The sequence below is a fragment of the Balaenoptera acutorostrata genome, chromosome 5, assembly GCF_949987535.1.
Source record: "Balaenoptera acutorostrata chromosome 5, mBalAcu1.1, whole genome shotgun sequence".
NCBI lineage: Eukaryota > Metazoa > Chordata > Mammalia > Artiodactyla > Balaenopteridae > Balaenoptera > Balaenoptera acutorostrata.
Genome location: NC_080068.1, coordinates 67,333,911 through 67,358,702, shown reverse-complemented (window position 1 = coordinate 67,358,702; position 24,792 = coordinate 67,333,911). Strand labels below are relative to the sequence as shown.

At 33.5% G+C, this 24,792-nt stretch overlaps 1 protein-coding gene across 5 annotated transcripts in view; it reads left to right on the top strand.

Annotated features, from left to right (window-relative positions):
- The window catches only part of EXOC1 (exocyst complex component 1), a 60,835-nt gene extending 36,305 nt beyond the window's left edge, over positions 1-24,530 (top strand). For 4 of the 5 annotated variants that reach the window (XM_057546694.1, XM_057546695.1, XM_057546696.1 and 1 more), the window contains 10 exons: positions 1,025-1,130; positions 5,314-5,358; positions 10,356-10,519; positions 11,157-11,264; positions 12,575-12,651; positions 13,182-13,410; positions 17,114-17,297; positions 19,141-19,340; positions 21,692-21,886; positions 23,538-24,530. In XM_057546694.1, coding sequence (XP_057402677.1) covers positions 1,025-1,130; positions 5,314-5,358; positions 10,356-10,519; positions 11,157-11,264; positions 12,575-12,651; positions 13,182-13,410; positions 17,114-17,297; positions 19,141-19,340; positions 21,692-21,886; positions 23,538-23,690 — 1,461 coding nt within the window. In that variant the 3' untranslated portion in view covers positions 23,691-24,530. The remainder of the gene's footprint in view (positions 1-1,024; positions 1,131-5,313; positions 5,359-10,355; positions 10,520-11,156; positions 11,265-12,574; positions 12,652-13,181; positions 13,411-17,113; positions 17,298-19,140; positions 19,341-21,691; positions 21,887-23,537) is intronic. The other variant, XM_057546698.1, reaches the window with a different exon arrangement.
- The last annotated feature ends 262 nt before the right edge of the window (positions 24,531-24,792 follow it).

The following is a 24,792-nucleotide window of genomic DNA, read 5'->3' as shown; positions in this document are numbered from 1 at the left end:
CTGTTGAAGAATCTTTTGTAAGGGTATAAGATGTTTTTATGTGATGATAAGCAAATATGATGAAGAAATGAGTTTGTATGTTAAATAATAGACTTTTTCATTTGAACTAGATTAAATTAAATTTGCTTTTTAAAAAATAAATTATTTAATTATGAAAACTGTAAGATGTATTAATTAAATTCTTGTTGAAAGTAACCTATTTGGGGGTAATATACCCTATGCTGACAAGGTATGGTAAAACTCAGTGTATTCCTTCGTTGCCATTGACACTGTCTATTGGTCTAATCGTTTTTAAAGCAACATGGCAGTATGGAGGAAGAGTTATAAAGATTCCCTTATTCTTTGGCACTGTAATCCCACCCATAGGAAATTATTCCAAGGAAACAATTCATTAGAGGTGAAAAGCTTATTGTAACATTGTCTATCATAGCAAAACATTGAAACCACTGAAGTGGCCTGTGTTAGGAGATTGCTTTACTAAATTGTGGCACATCAACAAAGCTAATACTGTGCAGTCATTAGAGTGTGAGACTGGAGAAACATAATTGCTGTAACCCAAATACCCTATACAGTATGATTGTAACTATATTTAAAATATGTGAAAGGTAATACGTAAAAATGAAAATGTAAGTGTGATTATGTTCAACTTCGTATTTTGTAAATTCTTAATGTTATGATGTGTTTAATTTTTTTAAAGGACAGAAAATAGCCTTCTTTTTATATCCTATGAAATGTATCAAAATTTTAAGAGCACATGTAGAGAAAAAACGTAGGGACACCAAGTGGGGAAAGCCAGGATGTGGAGTGGGGGGGTGATGAATTGGGAGATCAGGATTGACATATATACACTAATACGTATTAATAAGAACCTGCTGTATTAAAAAAAAATAAAATAAAATTCAAAAAAAAAATTTTAAGACCACAATATTCAAAACAAGCACAAAGGACTGGGGGGGGGGTTGAAAAATGGAAGTTGTTATGTTTGTTTTATTAATAAGAAGTATGTGTTACTTTTCTTTTTAAGAATTACATGGATTATTTATCACGACTCTATGAGAGAGAAATTAAAGATTTCTTTGAAGTTGCAAAGATCAAGATGACTGGCACAACTAAAGAAAGCAAGAAGTTTGGTAAGCTTAGGCACCTCAGTCCCTTGTTTTCTATTCTATTAAAAATGCTTTTATTTTTATTTATGACAAATAATTCTGAGACTTTTTAGGCAAAGTGGAAGGAGATACAGTAGAATTAATGAAAGAATAAATCTAATGCATTGGTTTAATTTATAGGTATTTCATAGAAGAAATATTTATGTCTGTAAATACATTTTTTACTAATTAAAATTCTACAGTATGTGAATCTGACAGCAATTGTGTATTCATGCTATGTTTAAAAGTACAGTTAGCCTCATATCCGCAGCTGTGCAACCCATAGATATGGAGGACCACCTATGGGACTTGAGCATCCATGGATTTTGATATCCACGACGGGTGCTGGAACCAACCCTGCACAGTAACCGAGGGACAACTGTGTATATTCATAGGAGAAGCAGTTGACCAGAAAACGAAGTGCAGTCTGGTAGAGAAAAGAACTAAACTAAGAGACACATGTTGAAAGTTCAGTTTCTGATTTCCTAAAAGACCTTTCATAACAGTTGGAGGCAAGTCTGTGATCTCTTAAGTCATTGCTCTCCACAGGGAAGTGAAAGTGATTCCTGGCTTCTTACTTCTCACTGGCTATTTTGAATCAAAAAGAAGGTTTTAAGTGTTTTCTCCCCTGCCAAGGGGCTATAAAAATGTCACCAAAATTTATCCTGTAATTATACCTTATTTTTCCAAAGAGATATTTTTGAAACAAGTTGGTTTTTGTTCCTTCTGAATATGTTAAACAGACAAAAACATGATTTAAAAGGATAACCAGTGAAAGTATCAAGTTGCGAGGAAGTGATTTGCCGAGGCCACATTCTGCTCTTGCATGTACCCATCTCTGGACTTCCTTTTGGATGGAGTTCTGTGCCTACTCAAGTCAAAACCTGGCCTTAAATGGCTACAGTGTGTACTCAGTGTGTCTGCATAGCTCCCCTTTAGAACCATGAGTTTAGCATTTGCTTGTTGAAAGGAGCCTATGCCCTAAGCAACTTCCGTAATCAGGAGATAGGATTGAAATTGATAGCTCATCTTTCCATTCTTTTCTTTAGGACAAAGAAGACTATCTTTAGTGGGTAATTATTTTGTGATTCACTGGTTTGTGGGTTTTTTTTTTTTAAATCCAACACTAATATATTGATGATACTAGTCCAGATTTTTTAAATGGTTTGAATATGTGTACAAATGTATTGATTACACTTTGGTAAAGACACTGATAAGAATCTTGGGACAATAGGCTTTTGGAAACAGAAATGCTAACTCATCCTAAAGGTTAATTGTTCTTAAAAAGCAGTGTGTTTATATCCTTGTTAATGTTTCACCATGGGTATGTTATACTTTTTTTTTTTTTAGTAAATGACATATTAATACAGTTACATGTTTAATGTTTTCATTTAGTATATTTGTCACCACTTGTTAGTGAACCATTTTATTTTGAGAGAACTCTTCTACAGTGAAAACTGAAGTAAAAGAGAAATCTTTCTAAAATTATCTCCTCAGGAGGTTATTAATGCCGATATCATAATAGTTTATCAAGCCTAAGATTCTCATTGAGATAAATGACATAATAGAAATCTAATTTAAATCAAGTATAATAGTATCTTAATGGTATCATTGCATTAACCTGAAATGTTTTTTCTTTTCTTACCCCTTGAGAAGTTCTTAAATTATCTTGTTAAAAATTATTTTTAATTAACCTAATACAAGATACAGAAGATACTTTTATAGTTTTAAAACAGTGTTAAAATTATATCTCTTCTATGTATCTATTAAATAATAAGGAATAGGAGAGTAATTTGTAACAGTTGATGTAATCAAAAAAATTATAGTTTCTATTACTTTGATATTATCAGTTACAAGAGAAGAAAAACTAAATAATAACTCAGAAGATAAAAATGGTTTTGTTCATCTTTGAAGATCTAACTTGTTAGTCAACATTTAAAAATAAATTTCAAGTTAAATACAAATGGCTTAAGAAGTTCTTAAATGGGGAGAATGTAAACTTTCTAAAGGTATCTTTTCAGTGATTTAAATTATGTTTAAATTAGTTTTTAGTAGTAATTATAATTAAAAGGGGCACCTAAAATTTTGGGAAGATAACTCTTCAATGAATTAAAATTAAGTAATTATGAATAAAATTTTAATTTGTTTTGTTTTTGACTTGCTCTGAAAATGCTGGGTCACAGATACTAATACGAGTAGAAAGTCAGATTGAATGTATTTTACCAAAGGAAATTGTGTAGTCAATATATAGTCATGGAGATTCAGGGGAATTCTCTCTTTTTCAGTCACTCTTGACTCAAGTCTTTAACATCTACTTAGTTCAAATAATTTAAAATAATGTTAAAATGCTAGTAAAGTACTTTTTCTTTGTGATAAGGTCTTTTTGTAGGTCTGCCTTTTTTGATCTGTAGGTTTACTTTGATATCCTCAAAGGTGTGGAATTTCCCCCCCAAGATTGATACTTTCGTGTTTTGTTTTCCCTTTGTATTCTACAGATGTACTTAATGAAAAGGCAGGAAAACAAAATTTAGTAATTATTTTTCAAATTGCTTGTTTTTTTTCTTTCTGCAGCTGAGAAAGACACAGATACATATATTATTTAAGCCCATTAACATATACATTTACATAATTACTTCCTCATATTTATAATCCAAAATTTAAAATTGATATGCCAGAAACATTTTTTCATTGTTTCTCCACTAAATTAAGAAATCTTGTTGATTCCAAAGGGAGTCTTGAACGCAAGACTGAATTCAATCCTGACTGGAAGATTCATTCAATAAATGTTTATTAATTACCTATTATATAATAAGCACTGCTAGGTACTGAGAATCCAGCAATGAGCAAAGACCCTACCCTCTGGAAGCTTATAGTCTAGCAGGAATTATTTAAAGATATTTAAAAGTTTACCAGCATATTGGTGCTTGTTGATGATAATATACACTTTTTATGAGCCCCAAATGGGGCACTACTAGTAACTCTGTATTCTTTATTGACTACTAATATATATATATATAGAGCATTAGGCTTTGCTCTGGAATTGGTGAACTTAGTAGAGTGACACCTTAAGGCCACCAGAAGGTACTATTCAGGATGGCCAGCTAGTAGCTCCAGCACATCCCTCCTTGCTTGCCACTTTAATGTCCAGCCTTATTGTTTCATATTCCCTTGAGCTTTGAGTAGCCAAGGCTGGGAAGGTTCACATGTCTCTGGTGTGGCAAGTTAGTAGTTCATACTTGGGATTTTGCCTTGAAGTTTGGCAGGAATAGTGACAGTTGACACATTGTTTTCTATTTTTTAAATATTTCTAGATTAGAGTTATATTCTTTAATTTTCTGTTTCATTCTATAATTTCTTTCTTTGCCTTTCAAAATAACTTCTAATTTGGGTTTAGAATGTTTCATAAGATGATCTCTACAATTGATCTGATAAATATTAGAGAGAGATTTTAGATAAAAGAAATGCCAGATGACCCTAAAAGAGCTCCAGTTCCTGCATTAAACCTGTTCCCTCAGCTTTACCCTTCCATCTACCCATCTCCTAATAATTAGTATTTTGATACATACCTTTCATTCTAGGTGTTCACAAAACCAGTTTAAGTTTCTTAGTAGTTCAGGTTGTTATTCTAAAATGGTTTTAAAGCCTCACTTGTATAATGTTCTATCAGATGGAGTATACAATTATTTAGTACAGTGGAGATTCCTTTCAGGAGCTTTCAGTGAATACAAGAGTGTTAATGCATTTAAAGTCTAAATCTACAACTTCATTCTGATAAATTTTCACTGTATTAAATTATTTACTTGAATTCTGTTTTCTTCAGAAACCAAAACTTACAAATATAGTCTTTAAATTTAAGTACATCAGCTCAATAAACTTTAAAAAAAATCATTTAAAAGTGTGGAGGAGGCTTACAGATGTAGATATTTTTACCTGAATATTTACATAAAACAGTACATTAAAAGACTAGTAAAGTTTTTTCCCTCATATAATTTTTCAAACAGTAGCTGACCAACTAAACATACGTTGCATCTCTCATTACTTGATGCTCATGGTTCTTTGCATGTGTCTTTTAAACTAGAGCTTTAACTTCCTCTTGTGCATGGTTTGTGCAAATTGCAGTTTATTAACTTGTCTTTGTCTTTGATGCTTGCAACCTAATCCATCACAGCTACACTGCCTCGAAAAGAAAGTGCTGTCAAACAGGAAACAGAGAGTGAGTATGCTTAGTGTATTAGTAGGTATTCTCAATGCATGTTTGTTTAATGTCTAGAAATTAGTTATTTTTCTTGAAAAAAGTTACACCAAAAATACTGATTTATCTGAGTTGCCAGGTATTGGTGAAAGAAAACCAACATGATGGTAGTGGTATGACTACATCCAAGAAATACATAATATAGTTAAAAATATTTGGTGGGTAGTCAGAAATTTATGAAAAGTCTTAACCATTATACTTTTGTTTTCAGACTGTGTTTAGAAACTATAAAAATTCTTGTAGATATGGTCAGATTTTACATAATGAAACCAAAATTTATCTCTAATTGTCCTTATATCTTTTTATCACTTCTTATATCATTTGTCCCTCCTGACCATCAGCAAATAATACAGGTTAGCTGAGAAATATTCAAGAAGAATAAAATGTTTTTATTGTTTAAATTTAATTCTAGTAAAAATATCACATTTTCTTGTAAATGGACTCTTTTAATTCTTTTATGTATGTAGGGTATTGTCCAGACATATTGTTCTCATTTTTCCCCATGGCTACGATAGATACCTTTGTTTATACCTAAACTCACATGTCCCATATTAATATACTTAACGATGGAGGAAACCTGCACAAGCCTCTTAGATAGCCTCATCCACCGGAGGTCAGACAGCAGAAGCAAGAAGAACTACAGTCCTGCAGCCTGTGAAACAAAAACCATATTCACAGAAAGATAGACAAGATGAAAAGCCAGAAGGCTATGTACCAGATGAAGGAACAAGATAAAACCCCAGAAAAGCAACTAAATGAAGTGGAGACAGGAAACCTTCCAGAAAAAGAATTCAGAATAATGATAGTGAAGATGCCAGAAAAAGAATTCAGAATAATGATAGTGAGGATAATCCAGGACCTCGGAAAAAGAATGGAGGCAAAGATCAAATAAACAGAGATTAAAGAACAAATAAACAGAGTTTATTTGAAGAATTAAAGAACAAATAAACAGAGATGAACAATACAATAACTGAAATGAAAACTACACTAGAAGGAATCAATAGCAGAATAACTGAGGCAGAAGAACGGATAAGTGACGTGGAAGACAGAATGGTGGAATTCACTGCTGCAGAACAGAATAAAGAAAAAAGAATGAAAAGAAATGAAGACAACCTGAGACCTCTGGGACAACATTAAAGGCAAGAACATTAGCATTATAGGGGTCCCAGAAGGAGAAGAGTGAGAGAAAGGACCCGAGAAAATATTTGAAGAGATTATAGTTGAAAACTTCCCTAACATGGGAAAGGAAATAGCCACCCAAGTCCAGGAAGCGCAGCGAGTCCCATACAGGAGAAACCCAAGGAGAAACACACCGAGACACATAGTAATCAAATTGGCAAAAATTAAAGACAAAAATTATTGAAAACAACAAGGGAAAAATGACAAATAACATACAAGGGAACTCCCATAAGGTTAACAGCTGATTTCTCAGCAGAAACTCTACAAGCCAGAAGGGAGTGGCATGATATACTTAAAGTGATGAAAGGGAGAAACCTACAACCAAGATTATTCTACCCGGCAAGGATCTCATTCAGATTCAGTGGAGAAATCAAAAGCTTTACAGACACACAAAAGCTAAGAGAATTCAGCACCACCAAACCAGCTCTACAGCAAATGCTAAAGGAACTTCTCTAAGTGGGAAACACAAGAGAAGAAAAGGACCTACAAAAACAAACCCAAAACAATTAAGAAAATGGTCACAAGAACATACATATCGATAATTACCTTAAATGTGAATGGATTAAATGCTCCAACCAAAAGACACAGGCTTGCTGAACGGATACAAAACCAAGACCCATATATATGCTGTCTACAAGAGACCCACTTCAGACCTAGGGACACATACAGACTGAAAGTGAGGGGCTGGAAAAAGATATTCCATGCAAATGGAAATCAAAAGAAAGCTGGAGTAGCAATACTCATATCAGATAAAATAGACTTTAAAGTAAAGAATGTTACAAGAGACAAGGAAGGACACTACATAACGATCAAGGGATCAATCCAAGAAGAAGATACAACAATTATAAATATATATGCACCCAATATAGGAGCACCTCAATACATAAGGCAACTGCTAACAGCTGTAAAAGAGGAAATTGACAGTAATACAGTAATAGTGGGGGACTTTAACACCTCACTTACACCAATAGACAGATCATCCAAAATGAAAATAAATAAGGAAACATGCCGCAGACCGGCTGCAGAAAGCTAGAAGTTCCTGGCGGTGAGGGGTAAGGAACTGAAAAGCACCAGTATGGGATCAGAAGGGCCAAGACAACTGATGGTTGCAAGGCAAGTTTATTCAAAGAGCATGAATGTATATATAGGTTTAGTACGGAACGAATATTAGACAATAAATCAGTAAACCTTGTATTTCCACATAATTCTGTCGCCACTATCTATGCGCCACTATCTATGCACCACTATCTATGCGCTACTATCTATGCGCCACTATCTATGCGCCACTATCTGTGCGTCAGCATGCCTTATGGGCCATTCTTTGGAGATACAGACTTCCCCCTCAGGGCAGCACGTCCTTCTTCTGGGGAAAACCAGGGGCTCTTAGATCCAGAGCAGGCACCTGGAACGAAACTGGCTGCAAGCCATTTTCCTTTTTTACGCTCAATACCGCAGCGTCAGGAGTGCATACCAAGAAAGAGACAAGCAGTTCTCCGGAAAGCAGAAAGCTGAATAAGCTTACAGCTTGGGGGCCACCACAGAAACAGAAGCTTTAAATGACACAATAGACCAGATAGATTTAATTGATATTGATAGAACATTCCATCCAAAAACAGCAGATTATACTTTCTTCTCAAGTGCACATGGAACATTCTCCAGGATAGATCACATCTTGGGTCACAAATCAAGCCTCAGTAAATTTAAGAAAATTGAAATCATATCAAGCATCTTTTCTGACCACGATGCTATGAGATTAGAAATGAATTACAGGGGAAAAAATGTAAAAAACACAAACACATGGAGGCTAAACAGTGCATTACTAAATAACCAAGAGATTACTGAAGAAATCAAAGAGGCAATCAAAAAATACCTAGAGACAAGTGACAATGAAAACACGACAATCCAAAACCTATGGGATGCAGCAAAAGCAGTTCTAAGAGGGAAGTTTATAGCTATACAAGCCTACCTCAAGAAAAAAGAAAAATCTCAAATAAACAATCTAACCTTAAACCTAAAGGAACTAGAGAAAGAAGAATAAACAAAACCCAAAGTTGCCAGAAGGAAAGAAATCATAAAGATCAGAGCAGAAATAAATGAAATAGAAACAAAGAAAATAATGGCAAAGATCAGTAAAACTAAAAGCTGGTTCTTTGAGGAGATAAACAAAATTGATAGACCATTAGCCAGACTCATCAAGAAAAAGAGGGAGAGGACTCAGATCAATAAAATTAGAAATGAAAAAGGAGAAGTTACAACAGACACCACAGAAATACAAAGCATCCTAAGAGACTACTACCAGCAACTCTATGCCAATAAACTGGACAACCTGGAAGAAATGGACAAATTCTTAGAAAGGTATAAACTTCCAAGACTGAACCAGGAAGAAATAGAAAATATGAACAGACCAATCACAAGTAATGAAATTGAAACTGTGATTAAAAATCTTCCAACAAACAAAAGTCCAGGACCAGATGGCTTCACAGGTGAATTCTATCAAACATTCAGAGAAGAGCTAACACCCATCCTTCTCAAACTCTTCCAAAAAACTGCAGAGGAAGGAACACTCCCAAACTCATTCTATGAGGCCACCATCACCCTGATACCAAAACCAGAAAAAGATACTACAAAAAAAGAAAATTACAGACCAATATCACTCATGAATATAGATGCAAAAGTCCCCAACAAAATACTAGCAAACAGAAGCCAACAACACATTAAAAAGATCATACACCAGTATCAAGTGGGATTTATCCCAGGGATGCAAGGATTCTTCAATATACGCAAATCAATCAATGTGATACACCATATTAACAAATTGAAGAATAAAAACTAATATCATCTCAATAGATGCAGAAAAAGCTTTTGACAAAATTCAACACCCATTTATGATAAAAACTCTCCAGAAAGTGGTCATAGAGGGAACCTACTTCAACATAATAAAGGCCATATCCGACAAACCCACAGCAAACATTTACATTGGCGCAAACATTTACATTGGGCGACTGGGATTGACATATATACCCTGATGTGTATAAAATGGATGACTAATAATAACCTGCTTTATAAAAGAATAAAATTTAATTTAAAAATTAAAATATATATATATAGTTAATGATGTATGTATTATATTTTAGTTGTATTTTAAATATAACAAATTTTCAGGGTGTTTTTTTTTCTCTTCATTTTGTTTAGTTTTTAAAGAACTGTGATCAGTTCACTTACTGTAAAAGCAGAGTTTCTGGGTTCAGGAGTGTATTAAAGTTGAATCATGTGTAATTGACTTTTTTGGTAGGGCAAGAATAATTTGATATGGTTCCACCTAGTGTGTTGATTTGAGGTGGAGGTGAGTAATATTGGGATATGGCAGTTTTTTTCAGAAATATAACCATCATGTTAACTAGTACACTAGAGGGTCAGTGACTTTCATCCATATTCATGTCGTTTGAGTGGGAAAGAAATCCTCATGTACTTTAGTCTACAGAAATCATCAGGCAGCTTAATCTTTATGGTGAGACTGGTCGGGGCATAATGTGATCTTTAAGATCTTGTTCAGTCCTATTCTATGATTCTGTATAGTTTCACTGCTCTTTACAGTATGTTCAGGAATAGGACACAAATGTTAATGAAAGAGGACAGCCTACGATCTGTCCCATGTGGTAGATTTGTGCCCTAACTAGTATGAGCCCCAGAAGACCAAGACAGTAGAAGATAACCCTCATTTATGCTATGGATCTTTTATTCATGAAGGTCACAACTTTTAAAGTTTTATTATTTCTTAGGTCTTCATGGAAGTTCCGGTAAATTAACTGGATCTACTTCTAGTCTAAATAAACTCAGTGTTCAGAGTTCAGGGAATCGCAGATCTCAGTCATCTTCCTTGTTGGATATGGGAAACATGTCAGCCTCTGATCTCGATGTTGCCGACAGAACCAAATTTGATAAGGTAAAATAAAATAACAAGTACTTCTTAAACATTACTATTAGTTTTCTAGCATCAGTTTTTTATTCCTTTAATTGTGTTCAAAGATTTGGGCTCCATTGGCTCTTTTAATTAACCATATCCTACTTTACAGTTCTGAATCTGAAAAAAATATTGTCAAATGTCAACTGAAATGTGATTTATCAATTAAATGACGTAACAGTTTTATTAAAGTTTGTTATAAATCATAAAGTGCTTGCAATCATAAATCCAGTTATTTGAGCAGCTACAGAGTAAAGAGGAAATAGCTTTTATGAAGCTAAACTGTTCTCTGCAATGCATTAAATAAGTTTAAAAAGTTTATCTCGTAAAGCAATTATACTCCAATAAAGATGTTAAAAAAAAATAAGTTTATCTCTGTGTTCCTCTTTCCAGATTTCGAGTAAATAATTGTTGTGAGTTTTATTTTAAGTATGTTCTGGCCCTGTTATGCCTTGTTAATACTGTGTTGTCCTTTCAATCTTGAAAGTGTTTGTTTTGGGGGTTCTGTTGAGATTATAGATGAAGCACCCCTGGTCCCTGCAGAAAAGTAATTAAATGTGGAATGTTATTTTAAGCATTTTGGTTCAGTTCTTTGTAGGATCATTTTGGTTTTCTTCAGATCTTTGAACAGGTACTAAGTGAACTGGAGCCCCTGTGTCTGGCAGAACAGGACTTCATAAGTAAATTTTTCAAACTACAGCAACATCAAAGCATGCCTGGAACTATGGTATGACTCACATTTATTTATTGGCTAGTATTTATGACCTGTAGCATAATTAACCTAATTAATATATTGCCACAATTTCAATATCAGAACAGAAAAAGACAAAATTTGTAATTAAGGATTTTTTAAATACATTTTGTCATACAAGATAATAAAAACCGTGATAGAATTTGGGCATCTAATCTAGTATTCCAGACTATTTTAGGCCTAAACATTGTCTAAATTAGTAAGGGGGGAAAATGTCTGAATTTACTTTGCAAAAAACTTTTTTTTTTTTTTTTTGACCGTGCCGTGTGGCATGCAGGATCTTCCCGGAACAGGGATGGAACCCAGGCCCCGTGCAGTGGAAGCGCGGAGTCCTAACCACTGGACTGCTAGGCAGTTCCCACAAAAAACGTTATTTAAAAAACAGTTTTAGTAATCATCAAGAAAAAATAGAACTAAAAAAATAAAAAAGATGTTTGCGTATATATACCATGGTCTTTTTTATAAAGAAAGTAAGAAAGAAAAAAAAATGGGGAGGCCTCAAATCCAAATCTTATGGCTTTGTTACTAACTAGCTATGAGTCCTTAAAGCAATTATTTAATCCCTGTTTTTCCTCATCTGTGCAATAGGTATAATAATACCTATTCATCATGCTTCTCTGATGGCATAAGTGTAAGAAAATAAAATGAGAGATTTGTAAGAATATTTTGAAGAACTTAAAAGCACAGTGCAAATTGAGTGATTTTTTTTAGATTAAGGTCATCTTAAAAAAGAGAACCAACATATCAAAAGCAGGCCTAAAATGAATGACAAATTAATTATTTTAAATGGTTAGGGACTTGTTGTTGTAAGTGGTCCAGGTAGTTAATATGTTTACTTGTTAGCTTCTGTAAGAACTTTCGATAGCATTTTTTAATACCAAAATTTTATTAAAATGATCATTGAGATTTCTTTAATTTTTAAAATTCTCTCTTAAAAGTTGTTTCTGGATGTTTTTAGCTTTTTGTTGAGCTGTCTTTCCATTCCCATGCTGCCTCTGAGCCTCCTCAACCTTCTCTCTCCTCCTTTCCCCTCATGTGCACACATACAAACACAACTTCTCATGCCACAGTAATTCTCAGATAAAATCTAAGAACAAAGCACTTCCTGAACATTCTTAAACAACATACTAAATTGTATAGTTTTGTCGGTAATACTGCCTTTAAAAATCATTATTTCTCATAATATATTCTCTCCTAGGAATTTTAAGACTGAGCAGGCTATTGCTATATAAACTAGTCAAATTGTTGGTCTTTTATTATGTAAAGTACCTGAATAATTTTTTCAGACTGAAGCAGAGGACCTAGATGGAGGAACGTCGTCACGGCAACATAATGCTGGCACACCACTGCCTGTTTCATCTGAGTATGTGTTTGTTACTATCTATTGTTTATTTTGGGAAAAAAATAAACGTTAAATTGAGCAGAAAGGAGTGCTGCTCAGTGAGGAGTTCAGATGACTCTCTATAACTGACAGCACTCAGAGCATCAGCCTGTGTGCCCGGTGTCTTATCGAACATCTTACTGAAGTAAAATTGGTCCTGTTTATGGCTCTTTGGCTCTTCTTTACTATAGCAATCACAGAAATGCAATCAATTTTGATATTTGCTGGTAGGAAGTAGCATTTGAATTGCAGTGTATTTCTCAGAAATCACAAAGTACATTTCAGGACGCAGTTTTACAAATGACCAAGTTATTTTGAGTGATAAAACTTAACTTAAAAAAAATATGTTTATATTGGAAACCACTATAGGATAATTAGTTCATCATATTTGGACAGTGTTAGTTGAAATATCAAATTTTAGTCATTTTGTGTATACCCGGGGGATAAAGTTGAAGATGAATACACCTGAAGCTTGTAATAACTTTTCTATATTTTGTATGTTTTCTGAACAGGAAAGATATGATTCGCCAAATGATGATTAAAATATTTCGCTGCATTGAGCCAGAACTGAACAACCTGATTGCATTAGGAGACAAAATCGATAGCTTTAACTCCCTTTACATGCTAGTCAAAATGAGTCATCATGTGTGGACTGCACAAAATGTGGACCCTGCTTCTTTTCTAAGTACTACATTGGGAAATGTTTTGGTGACTGTCAAAAGGAACTTTGATAAATGTATTGTAAGTTCGTTTTTTTTGTTTTGTTTTTCATTTTTGTTTGTTTTTTAATAACTTAGAATTCTAACTGTTGCCAAAAAAATGTATTTAAGCCAAGAGATTTCCAGCTTTCCACTGTGGGATCTACTGCCCAAAGCCTTGAAGCAGGGTGTTGGCTACAATTTACATGAACAGAGTTAGTTGGATGGTGCTGTGCCAGCTAGTTTCCCATCTACACTGTGAATCTTGGCAAGTTCTGGAGTAGGTGGCATGGAGGCAGCAGCTGCATAAGAGATCCACTAAGTAACTGAAATCTCAGTTGACTATTAATGACCATAGATTTAATGAAACAGTTGAAACTATCACTTGAATTTATTGTTTTTCTTCTTTTAATATACTCCAATAAGATAATTAATAACTGGATTATTTTAATTGCTTATTTAAATTAGTTTATTAGTTTAATAGCTTTAGTTAATAATAATATTGCTTTATTTTAAGAATAAATTGTTCTTATGTTAACTTTTGGCAATCACCATTTTCCTCCTTCTAATAGGGAAAAAAAATCATTAACTTTTTTTTTTTTCTGTTAGGTTTTGGTAAGCTTGTAGGTATGAACTGGACTGGGTCAGGTTCTAAAAAAAAAGTTTCATTTTATTAATATATTTAGTATATAAAAGTGGATATTTATCATCTGAATTTTTCTACTGTGTAACCTCTAAGTTAAATCCAGCTTTTGAATAGCCATAGAATAATGGGAGAATAATAAAAATATTAAGGGCAATTAAAATCCATATCATTTTTTATACTTTCTAAAAATATTTATTGAGATTCTGAAAGTTTAAAAACAGTCTGTGTCCACTGTAGAAACTTAAATGTCATCTCAACAGTCTTGTTAATCCTCCTTCCCTACCAAGTGATTTCACTTGGCATTTGAAATATTATGAAATTTAACCATTTAAGGCTTATCCTCTTCCCTACCCTGCCTTCTCCAGAGGTGATGATAAACCTGGAAGGTCTGATTGCAAGCTGATAGCCAAAAGGAAAAGGAAGAACTACCAAAGGCTAAGATAATGAGTCCCATTTAACATAACTGGAACACTGAATCATGAGGACACTATACATTTACAGAATATGAAGGTTCTGTTGCTTTTATCAGGAAAATATAACTTTATATAATACCTCTCAACCCAATAGAACATAGTTGTTGAAAGCATAAGATGTAGTATCAGGTAGATGTAGACATGGGTTCAAATGAAGTGCTTAGCACATTGCCTGGCACAGAATAAGAGCTTACTAATGGATCACTTGCAATGGTGGTGGTGGTGGTGATAATAGTACTAGTAATTAATAATAGTTTATTAAAGAATGTTCATGTTACTCTCAAGACTGGGAAGTGAAGAAAGCAAAATTAACCTAGACAAAGGTATAAACTCATTTTCTCCTAAATTGCGTGTATTTCTAAAGGATATACCTCTTATCACCAAAGGGAGAAGGATGGTTCCTTCTGCTGTCTGTCATCACTCTCTGTTTCTTATTTTAACTCATGTCTTCTCAGTGTCTGGTTGATTTTGTGTGCTCAGTAAGTGTTATATGTTTTGGTACATGAGACAATATCAGAACCTAGGGCATAATGAATGGGTAATGAATGGGTCTTTGTGTATTAAGACAGAAACATGAATGTCAGATGACTGCAGAAAGTGGAATAGACAGCACCTGAGTTTGGCACTTTCATCTGGTGACCAAGCCCAAACTATTCTTCAAGGAACAGGGCTAAAAATGTTAGCCTAGCAAGAACCAGAGATAAAATTAGAAAGTAACTGACACATCAAGTTCTACCAAGCTGGACTCTGCAGTCCAGTACATTTCTTAGCTGCATTTAGTTTGCTTTTCAGGATTCTTCACACTATAGTGACATGGATTTGCACTCTTAAACCTTTGAAAATAATAAGATTTGGCTGTCTTATCATTGTTTATTCTTGCCTTCTTTGTCGTAGATTAATTAACCATATAAGCACAGGTTTATTTCTGGGCTCTGTGTTCTGTTCCATAAATCTATGTATCTGTTTCTGTGCCGGTACCATACTGTTTTGATGACTGTAGTTTTGTCGTATAGTTTGAAATCAAGGAGCATAATACGTCTGGCTTTGTTCTTCTTTCTCCAGATTGCTTTGACTATTATGGTCTTTTGTGTTTCCGTAGCAATTTTAGAATTATTTGTCCTAGTTCTGTGAAAAATGCCATTGGTATTTTGATAGGGATTGCATTGACTCTCTTGATTGCCTTGGGAAGTATGGTCATTTTAACAATATTAATTCTTCCAATCATTGAGCACGGTTTATCTTTCCATTTGTTTGTGTTGTCTTCACTTTTTTTCACCAGTGTCTTACAGTTTTCAGAGTATAAGTCTTTTACCTCCATGGTTAGATTTATTCCTAGGTATTTTATTCTTTTTGTTACAACTGTAAATGGGATTGTTTTCTTAATTTCTCTTTCTGATGGTTCCTTATTAGTATACAGAAACACAACAGATTTCTGTATATTAACTTTGTTATCTGCAGTCTTGCTGAATTCATTTATTAGTTCTAAGAGTTTTTTGGTGGCATCTTTAGGATTTTCTATGTATACTATCATGTCATCTGCAGGTAGTGAGAGTTTTACATCTTCCTTTCCAATTTAGAATCCTTTTATTTCTTTTTTTTATTCCTTTTATTCTTTTATTTCTTTTTTATTTCTTTTTCAATTTAGATTCCTTTTATTTCTTTTTCTTTAGAGTCCTTTTATTTCTTTTTCTTATTTCTCATTTATTTCTTATTTCTTATTTCTTTTTCTTACCTTTTGCTGTGACTGGGACTTCCAATAACATATTGAATAAAAGAACAATTACTTTTCTAAGCCACATGTCATATGGTTTTCAGGTTTTACCCCCAAAACCTCAACACAATGAAATTTTAGGTAAGAGTTGAAAATGATCCAACACTACTTGGCAATGTAATTTTTACTGTGAATAGATCTAGATAACCTGAGAAGTACACAGAACCATAATTGAACCCACGGATCATTTTGAACCCAAGTGTCTAGATTCTGTCTATATGAAACATCTCTTTTGCACTTTGTCACCATCATACAGAAGCACTTTGCTTACATATTTAGAATAAGTAACTAATAGATACATGGAAAATTATATAATACAAATCCATAGTAGAAATGCCTGTTTTCCTTCTCTGTTCTCATACCCCAAAAATACAGAACTTCTCTATCCAAACAAGTTTTAGGCTGGTGTGATTTGGAAATAAACTATGGTTCTCAAACTTGACCTCATAGCCACCAACCAGAAATAATGTTGAGAAATCCTGTGTGTGCTCTGATATCTGCTCTGCCCCAGAATGGGCAATCACTGTATACTTATCTTTCGTAAATGATAAAAATGTTTATTGGTTGTTTTTACTTTAAACAAAGACTTGAGGTTCACAAGCTTTGATTGCATCTTGTTTTAAATAATTTGTATATTTTTCCTTGACTTTATTTTCTTACGTAAAATATATGTACTTTTTAATCTGTAGAAATAGTTTTTCGTAGTTATCCCTATTAATCTTTATTTAGTAAACATTCAAAATGTTCTAGGTATTAAATTATGTCCTGTCTCTATGATGTATACATTTGCTTTTTATTATATGCTGTTTCTAAGTTGCTTGGCTATTTTTCTCCTTTGCGTTCTGCCTATCTTTAGAGTAACCAAATAAGGCAAATGGAGGAAGTAAAGATCTCAAAGAAGAGTAAAGTAGGAATTCTCCCATTTGTTGCTGAATTTGAAGAATTTGCTGGACTTGCAGAATCAATCTTTAAAAATGCTGAGCGTCGTGGAGATCTAGATAAAGCATATACTAAACTTATCAGAGGAGTGTTTGTTAATGGTAAGCTTTTGTTACATGCTAAAGAATTTTTTGGTTGATTGTTTTCATTATTTCTGGTAAGTTAGAAGTTGGGGACAGATGTGGATGTGTTCATTATTTTGCATATTCTATAGTCTTTTTTTTAAGTGTTCTGAAATTAAAGATTTCTTAAATTTGAAAAATAAGCAGTACATAAAACCCATTTGTATTCACCAGGAACCACTTATATTTTAGGGTTCATATGTGCTTATCACTATGGAAAATTGAAATTCATTGTTTAAACACAAAAAATGATCTCCCAGATTACATTGCTTTTTAGCAAGAGTCTTCCAGAGATGATCAGCAGTGATGTCTGTGTAACCTTAAACAAATCAATTCACTTCTTTAGGCCTGTTTTCATATGTGTCACATATGGTAGATTAATGCTAAAATACTATAATTCACCGTCTTCCTATGTCAGACCACACTATTAAGTTACAGAAACAGTGTGGATGTGTTGTTTAATTTGAAATAAATGATCTGATTGCATCTATTCAGGAATTTTTAAAGCTAAAAAATTGACAGGAAGTTATAGATAACATATTTTCAGTGGAAACAGGTTTAGGGGAAAGATAGATTAATTATATGATTGAATGTTTGTATGGTTGATAGTTCTTTTAAAATTCAAAGTAGCTTTGCATTTTCTGATTGTAAAGTAATATATGCTCATTACATACCCCCAAAAATCAGCAAACTGATTTTAAAAACCAGGAAGAAAATAAGGATAATTTGTAATCTAATCATGCAAAGATAACATTTAATTTTTCGCTGCTAAACTTTTGAGTATATCTCTCTCGCTGGTGTATATGTGCATATTGTGTGTGTTCTCTAATTTTAAAAGTTTTATCATACCTTATACACTGTTTTGGAACCTACTATACTCTATACTTCTAGTGTCTTTCCTTGTCTATTAATATAGATAACCATAATCATTTTTAATGATTGCATAGTATTCCATGTATCATTATTTATTTACCACATCTTTTGTTAATAGGCATTTAGTTTGTTTCCAGTTTCCTCCATATATTTTTGTATACTTGTCCAATAATTTCCTTAGGGTCAATTATTAGAAATGGAATTACTGGGTCAAAAGTTTTGTGTCTGTGTTGAGGCTTTTGCCAAATAGCCACATAGAAAGATTATACCAGTTTAGTGCTTTGAGCATTTGGTGAAAGTTTCTATCACATCTGCATCAAAGCCTAATATTACTAGGTATTATCAATCTTTTTATTCTTTGTAAACCTGAAAGACTATAAATCAATTTTGTTTATGGTATGTTTTACCATGCAAGAGCTTTCAAATTTTATTTGAAATATTTATTCATCTTTCTCTTTATGATTCTAAGTTTTGAGCCATTCTTAGAAAGTTCATACTATCACAAAATTATTTCTTTAATTGGCTTTATTTTTCTTAGTACTTATGATTGTATTCATTTATTTATTTGCTTTTAACATTTTAAGTACTTGAGCAATTTAGAATTTGTTTGTCTGAAAGATGTGAAATAGGAATCCAAATTTAGTGTATTCAAAAGGACCAGCTAGTTGTCCTAAACATTTTGAATAATTCATCATTTCCCCACTGATTTGAAAAGCCACCTTTATTCTATACTAAGTTTCCATATATATGTATTTGGGACTGTTTTAGAATGATTTTTTATTAGGTTTACGTAGATGTGAAGATCCTTCAGTACAATATATTTTATTAAGTCCAGAAATGTGCTTACTTCTTATACTTACAAATGAAAAAAATCATGTAAATTTTTCCTAGCTAAATATGGTTATACTTATATCAGGATGTTACTGTGTTTTTCCTGTTCTCATCTTAGTGGAGAAAGTAGCTAACGAAAGCCAGAAGACGCCCAGGGATGTAGTCATGATGGAAAACTTCCACCATATTTTTGCAACACTTTCTCGTTTGAAAATCTCATGTCTAGAAGCTGAAAAAAAAGAAGCCAAACAAAAATACACAGATCACCTTCAGTCTTACGTCATTTACTCTTTAGGACAACCTCTTGAAAAACTAAATGTAAGTATATTTTCATTCAGTGTATCTTTCCTGGTTTTGAACCTGTGTACATGTGAATAACACAATAGACATTTGTTTTAAATTTGCTCATATATTGATGCAGGAGGATAAGGAAGGAGAGACTCAGATACTTAAGCTGCCAGTGTGCCAAGACACTGCTAGATGTTTTATATACATTATTTCTTTTAGTTCCTATAAACAGTGATGTGGGGTAAGATGGTATTATCCCCATTTTACAAACGAAGAAACTGAAAGTAAATGAAAAGTTATAATAACTGGAAAGTAGCAAAGCTGGGGGATGAACCGTAGATTTAGGCTTTTCCATTATACCAGACTCTTTTATTTCTTACCTCATAAACGGCTAACCTTTATCCCTAGTTCAGATGAAGATTTTGAAAACTTTATCAAGATAAAAGGAAAACCAAAAATTGTTTTGTTCGTTGCCTTTTCTTTTCCCTTCTTTTCTTGACTTCTCATTCCCCAGAGCAAGTCTGATCATTAAAAGTGAGAAATGAGGGACTTCCCTGGTGGTCCAGTGGTAAAGAATCTGCCTTCCAATGCAGGGGACACGGGATCGGGGAACTAAGATCCCACATGCCGCGGGGCAACTGAGCCCGCGTGCCACAACTACTGAGCTCGTGCACCTCAACTAGAGAACCCAAGTGCCGCAAATTACAGAGCCCACGCGCTCTGGAGCCTGTGCGCCGCAACGAAAGAGCCCGCATATCACAACTAAGACCCGACACAGCCAAAAAATAATAAATAATAAATAAACAAAATAAATATTTTTTAAAAAGTGAGAAATGATAGTTTTAGAGAGTTGTGCAACATAGTAGAAACTTAAATGGACCCTTCTAACTAACTTTGTCCACAATATGATTAGTCATCTTCTCTAAGTTTTTAACTTGAAATGAGTCAAATAAAAATTATGTATCTGTTGTCGATAATTCAAAGAATTGTTTTGATTAAAAGACATTTAATCAAATGCAGAACCAGTTCTTTCTAAAACTTAAGAACAGACAGATATTCCTTTAGGGTAGAAGGTTGGTCTCAGACCTAAAGCCTACATGATACTTACCTGCAACATAGAGGCACTTCCTTTGAAATCAAATTTAAAGCAGAAACATTGATAGACCCCTTATTATTTAACATTGTTATGGAAGATCTAGCCAATGCAATAAGACCGAAACATAAAGATATACAAAGGAGAGTCAAGGTTATAATTACCTATATATAATATGAAAGTCTATGTAGAAACAAAATTTTAAAATTACCAGGAATAGACTTGTCCAAAAATTACTGTCAAAAAAGTAATAATTTATAAGAATAAATAAATAATAATTGCTAAGAAAATTTTAGAGAAAAGTAATGACTGGATTAGGCTTGTCGATATTAAGTCGTATTGTGCTCAAATAAAGACTTGCCAATCAATATGCATATTAAAAGACCAATTATACTTAAAAGACAACCTGAGGAGAATATTTGTAACACCATGTCAGTATATTTAATATAAAAGATCTTTTTAAAATCAATAAGGAAAGCACTAAGACCTCAACATATAAATGGGCAAGGGTTCTGAATGTACCACTAAGCATCTGAAAAGCAGGTTAACTTCATTTATAGCCAAAGAATTGTGAAATAAAATGACAAACTTTTTTCACTTTTTGAAGTGGAAAAGATTTGTTTTTTAATTGTGCTAATGCTGATGATAGTATGGTAAGATAACATTCTCATATACTGTTGACAGAAATATAAACTGATTGAACTTTCCTGGGAAGCAATTTGTGTACATGAAGAGTCTTCAGAATGCTTAACAATTATACTCCTCAACTGAGGAATTATAGTCTAGAAATTTATGCTGGGTAGTAATCAATAATGTGGGTAAATACTTACGAATGAAAGTTATTTGTGACGACTGTATTTATAAGAATTTTTTTTTTTTTTTGATGAGTAGATTTTGCCAACTCCAAGAAAAAAGAGTGAAAAATATTAAATACCCAATACTGGAGGAATGAATAAACAAATTGTAGTTCAGTCATTGGAAGGAACATTATGCAGCCATTAAAATTTATACTTTGGGAAAACATATAAAATATTAAGTGGAAAAACAGCGTGCAAAATTATAATCTCATTTATGTACTCACACATCAAAAGACTAACAGGAAATCAAAAATGTTGACAGTGGTTATCTCTGAGTGGCATGATAATAGCTGATTATTATTTTATCCTTTATATTTTCACACACTGATTTTTACATTATGAATATATACTATTTTATAATCAGATTTTTTTTTAATTTAAGTGGTCATGAAAGCAGTTCTTAGCTATTATTTCTTTCCATTTCCTCAAAGCATTTCTTTGAAGGCGTTGAAGCTCGGGTAGCACAGGGTATAAGAGAAGAGGAAGTAAGCTATCAACTTGCATTTAACAAACAAGAACTCCGAAAAGTTATTAAAGAGTATCCTGGAAAGGAAGTAAAAAAAGGTCTAGATAACCTCTACAAGAAGGTTGACAAACATTTATGTGAAGAGGAGAACTTACTCCAGGTATGCTTTAGTTCTTTGAACCATCCTATATTGCACATCCTTACATATACTGCTTTTCTCCAAAATATTCCTCTAGAAATACTATGCATTTTCTAATTTTAGTGTAGGAGGAAAGTTCCACAAGGTACAGACCAGATTAATGAATTGTGAGGGGAAGAAAGGAGTAATATTTATATAAGTTTATATGGCTATTCCTGTTTATTTTGTATTTCTTTTTTATTGTTTTGAGGCATTAAGTTGTTTTTCTTTTGTTTGGGGATGGGTTTTTTCATTTTGTTTTAGTTTTGAGGGTAGCAAGGAAATGTAATGGTGTATAGTACAGTGGAGTGATTCTGAGCATGGGGGTTGGAGCTGGAAATGGGTTCATAATCTGGCTCCAGATAAAGCTTCATGGTTTGGGGCAAATTACTTCACCTCTCTGAGCCTCAATTTCCTGATTTGAAAAGTAGAAATAATACCTCTCCTGTATAGTGGGCACTACTGTTACTGTCATTGCCATTTTATACATGAGAAAATCAAAGCTTAGAGAGGTGGAGTAATATGACCATGATCCCATAGCTAATGAATGGTAGAGTCAGATTTAAACCGCCAACTGAGCCATCATTCTTTATAAGCCATACTAAAAGGCCCAAAGATGAGTGAGAATAATTCTGATTTTAACACCATGGAAGGCTTCATGAAGGAAAGCATTTGTGTTAGCCTCTGAAAGTCAGATACTAACTTAACAGATAAAGTAGGAGAAGTGGCCTTCCAGGTGGATGAAATACCATGAGCTAAAAGATGAGAAGCAAAAAAGTGTAAGTAAAACTGTTTAGTAAATAGTCTTAAGTTGTCTATTAGGAATTTAGGGTTTATGAGATTTAGGGTTTATAAGGAAAAATCCCCTCAACTGGCAGATAGGGATGATTTCATAGTACCCACCTCACCAGGTTGTCATGAGACTTAAAAAGGATAATGTATACATAAAGCACTTTGTACTGTGCTGATATGAAATAAGTCAATAAATATAACCTGTTAATATTAGCTAATATGTCAATGTGTGTATCAGATTCTGTCTTGATAATTGTCTGCATCGTGATTTCCACTTCCAGATTATAAATTCCTTTGATTGCAGGTGATTGGTCTGACTCATCTTGGTGTCCTCCATGGCATCAAGCAATGTTTTGCATCATCAGTTTTAGATAAAGAAATTGTTAAACTTTCATATGAAATGAAATTTAAGCATTCAGTGTTGCATTTCATTTAATCATTAGTCTTAGTTTCATACATAGTTGTGCATATCCACATCGCTGTTGGATATTGGAGTAAATATAATAACAGGTAAATGTAATGAGTGCTTACTGTGTCACACTGTTCTGAGCACTTTACGTGTATCCACTCATTTAACCTCACCTGAAGCTTCTGAGGAAGGTATTATTATCATTACCCCAGTTTACAGATAAGGAACTTGAGGCACAGAGCAATGATGTAACGTACTCAAGGTCACAAACCTTATAAGTGGAAGGAGCTAGTCTCTAGCTCCAGAATGTATGTTCTTAACTATTATGCTATTCTAAATCCTTAGAATATATCTTGACATTATTTCTACATACTTGACTGTGTATTATTTCCATTCATAGTTTAATGACTCTTATTTTCATTTTTATTATAGGTGGTGTGGCACTCCATGCAGGATGAATTTATACGCCAGTACAAGCATTTTGAAGGCTTGATAGCTCGCTGTTATCCTGGATCTGGTGTTACAATGGAATTCACTATTCAGGACATTCTGGATTATTGCTCCAGCATTGCGCAGTCCCACTAAACCTTACAAAAGAAGAAAAGATAAATGAAAAAAGCACTCTGAGTACACCAGACACTATTCAAAAAACATCAAGCAACCGTTTGGAGAACCAGACTTGAAATTTTATGTATGAATGTCAGATAAATGGGTAATATCATACCACAAATATTCAAAAGTGAAAGTACCAACCTATGTGGCAGTTTCATTTGCCCAATAAGTTGTGTACTAAAAGCATTTATCTCGGGCTTCCCTGGTGGTGCAGTGGTTAAGAATCCGCCTGCCAATGCAGGAGACACGGATTCACACTCTGGTCCAGGAAGATCCCACATGCCGCGGAGCAGCTAAGCCCGTTTCCCACAACTGCTGAAGTCCGCGCACCCTAGAGCCCATGCTCTGCAACAAGAGAAGCCACTGCAATGAGAAGCCTGCACACCACAACGAAGAGTAGCCCCTGCTCGCCGCAACTAGAGAAAGCCCACGTGCAGCAACGAAGACCCAACGCAGCCAAAAATTAATTAATTAATTAATTAATTTAAAGCATTTATCTCATCATAAATGCCTTTATCATTTTTCTAGACTGTCCAGGAAATTTTCCTGTATTGCCTCGCTTCTTATATTTAAGAGTGGTTATCCTATGTGTAATGCATTGGGAGTTCTTCAGTTTTCACTAATTCAGTATTGCTTACAAATGTAACTACTAAAATTTTGTATAGAACTTTTTCCCTCTAACTAATGTATATATGGATAGGGATCTTGTGATGATCAGTTGTAAACTTGGAATTTGAGGATTATGTGACTCTGTGTAGCAGTGAATCTAAAAGAAGTTTTCAAAAAAATTAAAATTTGGCAGTATTATTCTTAGATCTATCATGCTATCATTTGTATAAAAGCAAGTTCTTATAAAATCAGTATATAAAAATGAATTACATGTCCATTTACCATAAACCACTTAAAAGTATAATAAGATAATAAGAAAAATAAAACCATTTATAATAACATTAAAAACATTTAGTATTTAGGACTAAATCTAACAAAACATGTGCTATGGACTGAATTGTGTCCCCTCAAAATTGCTATATGGAAGCCCTAACCATGCCCTGCCATGTAACTGTATTAGAGATAA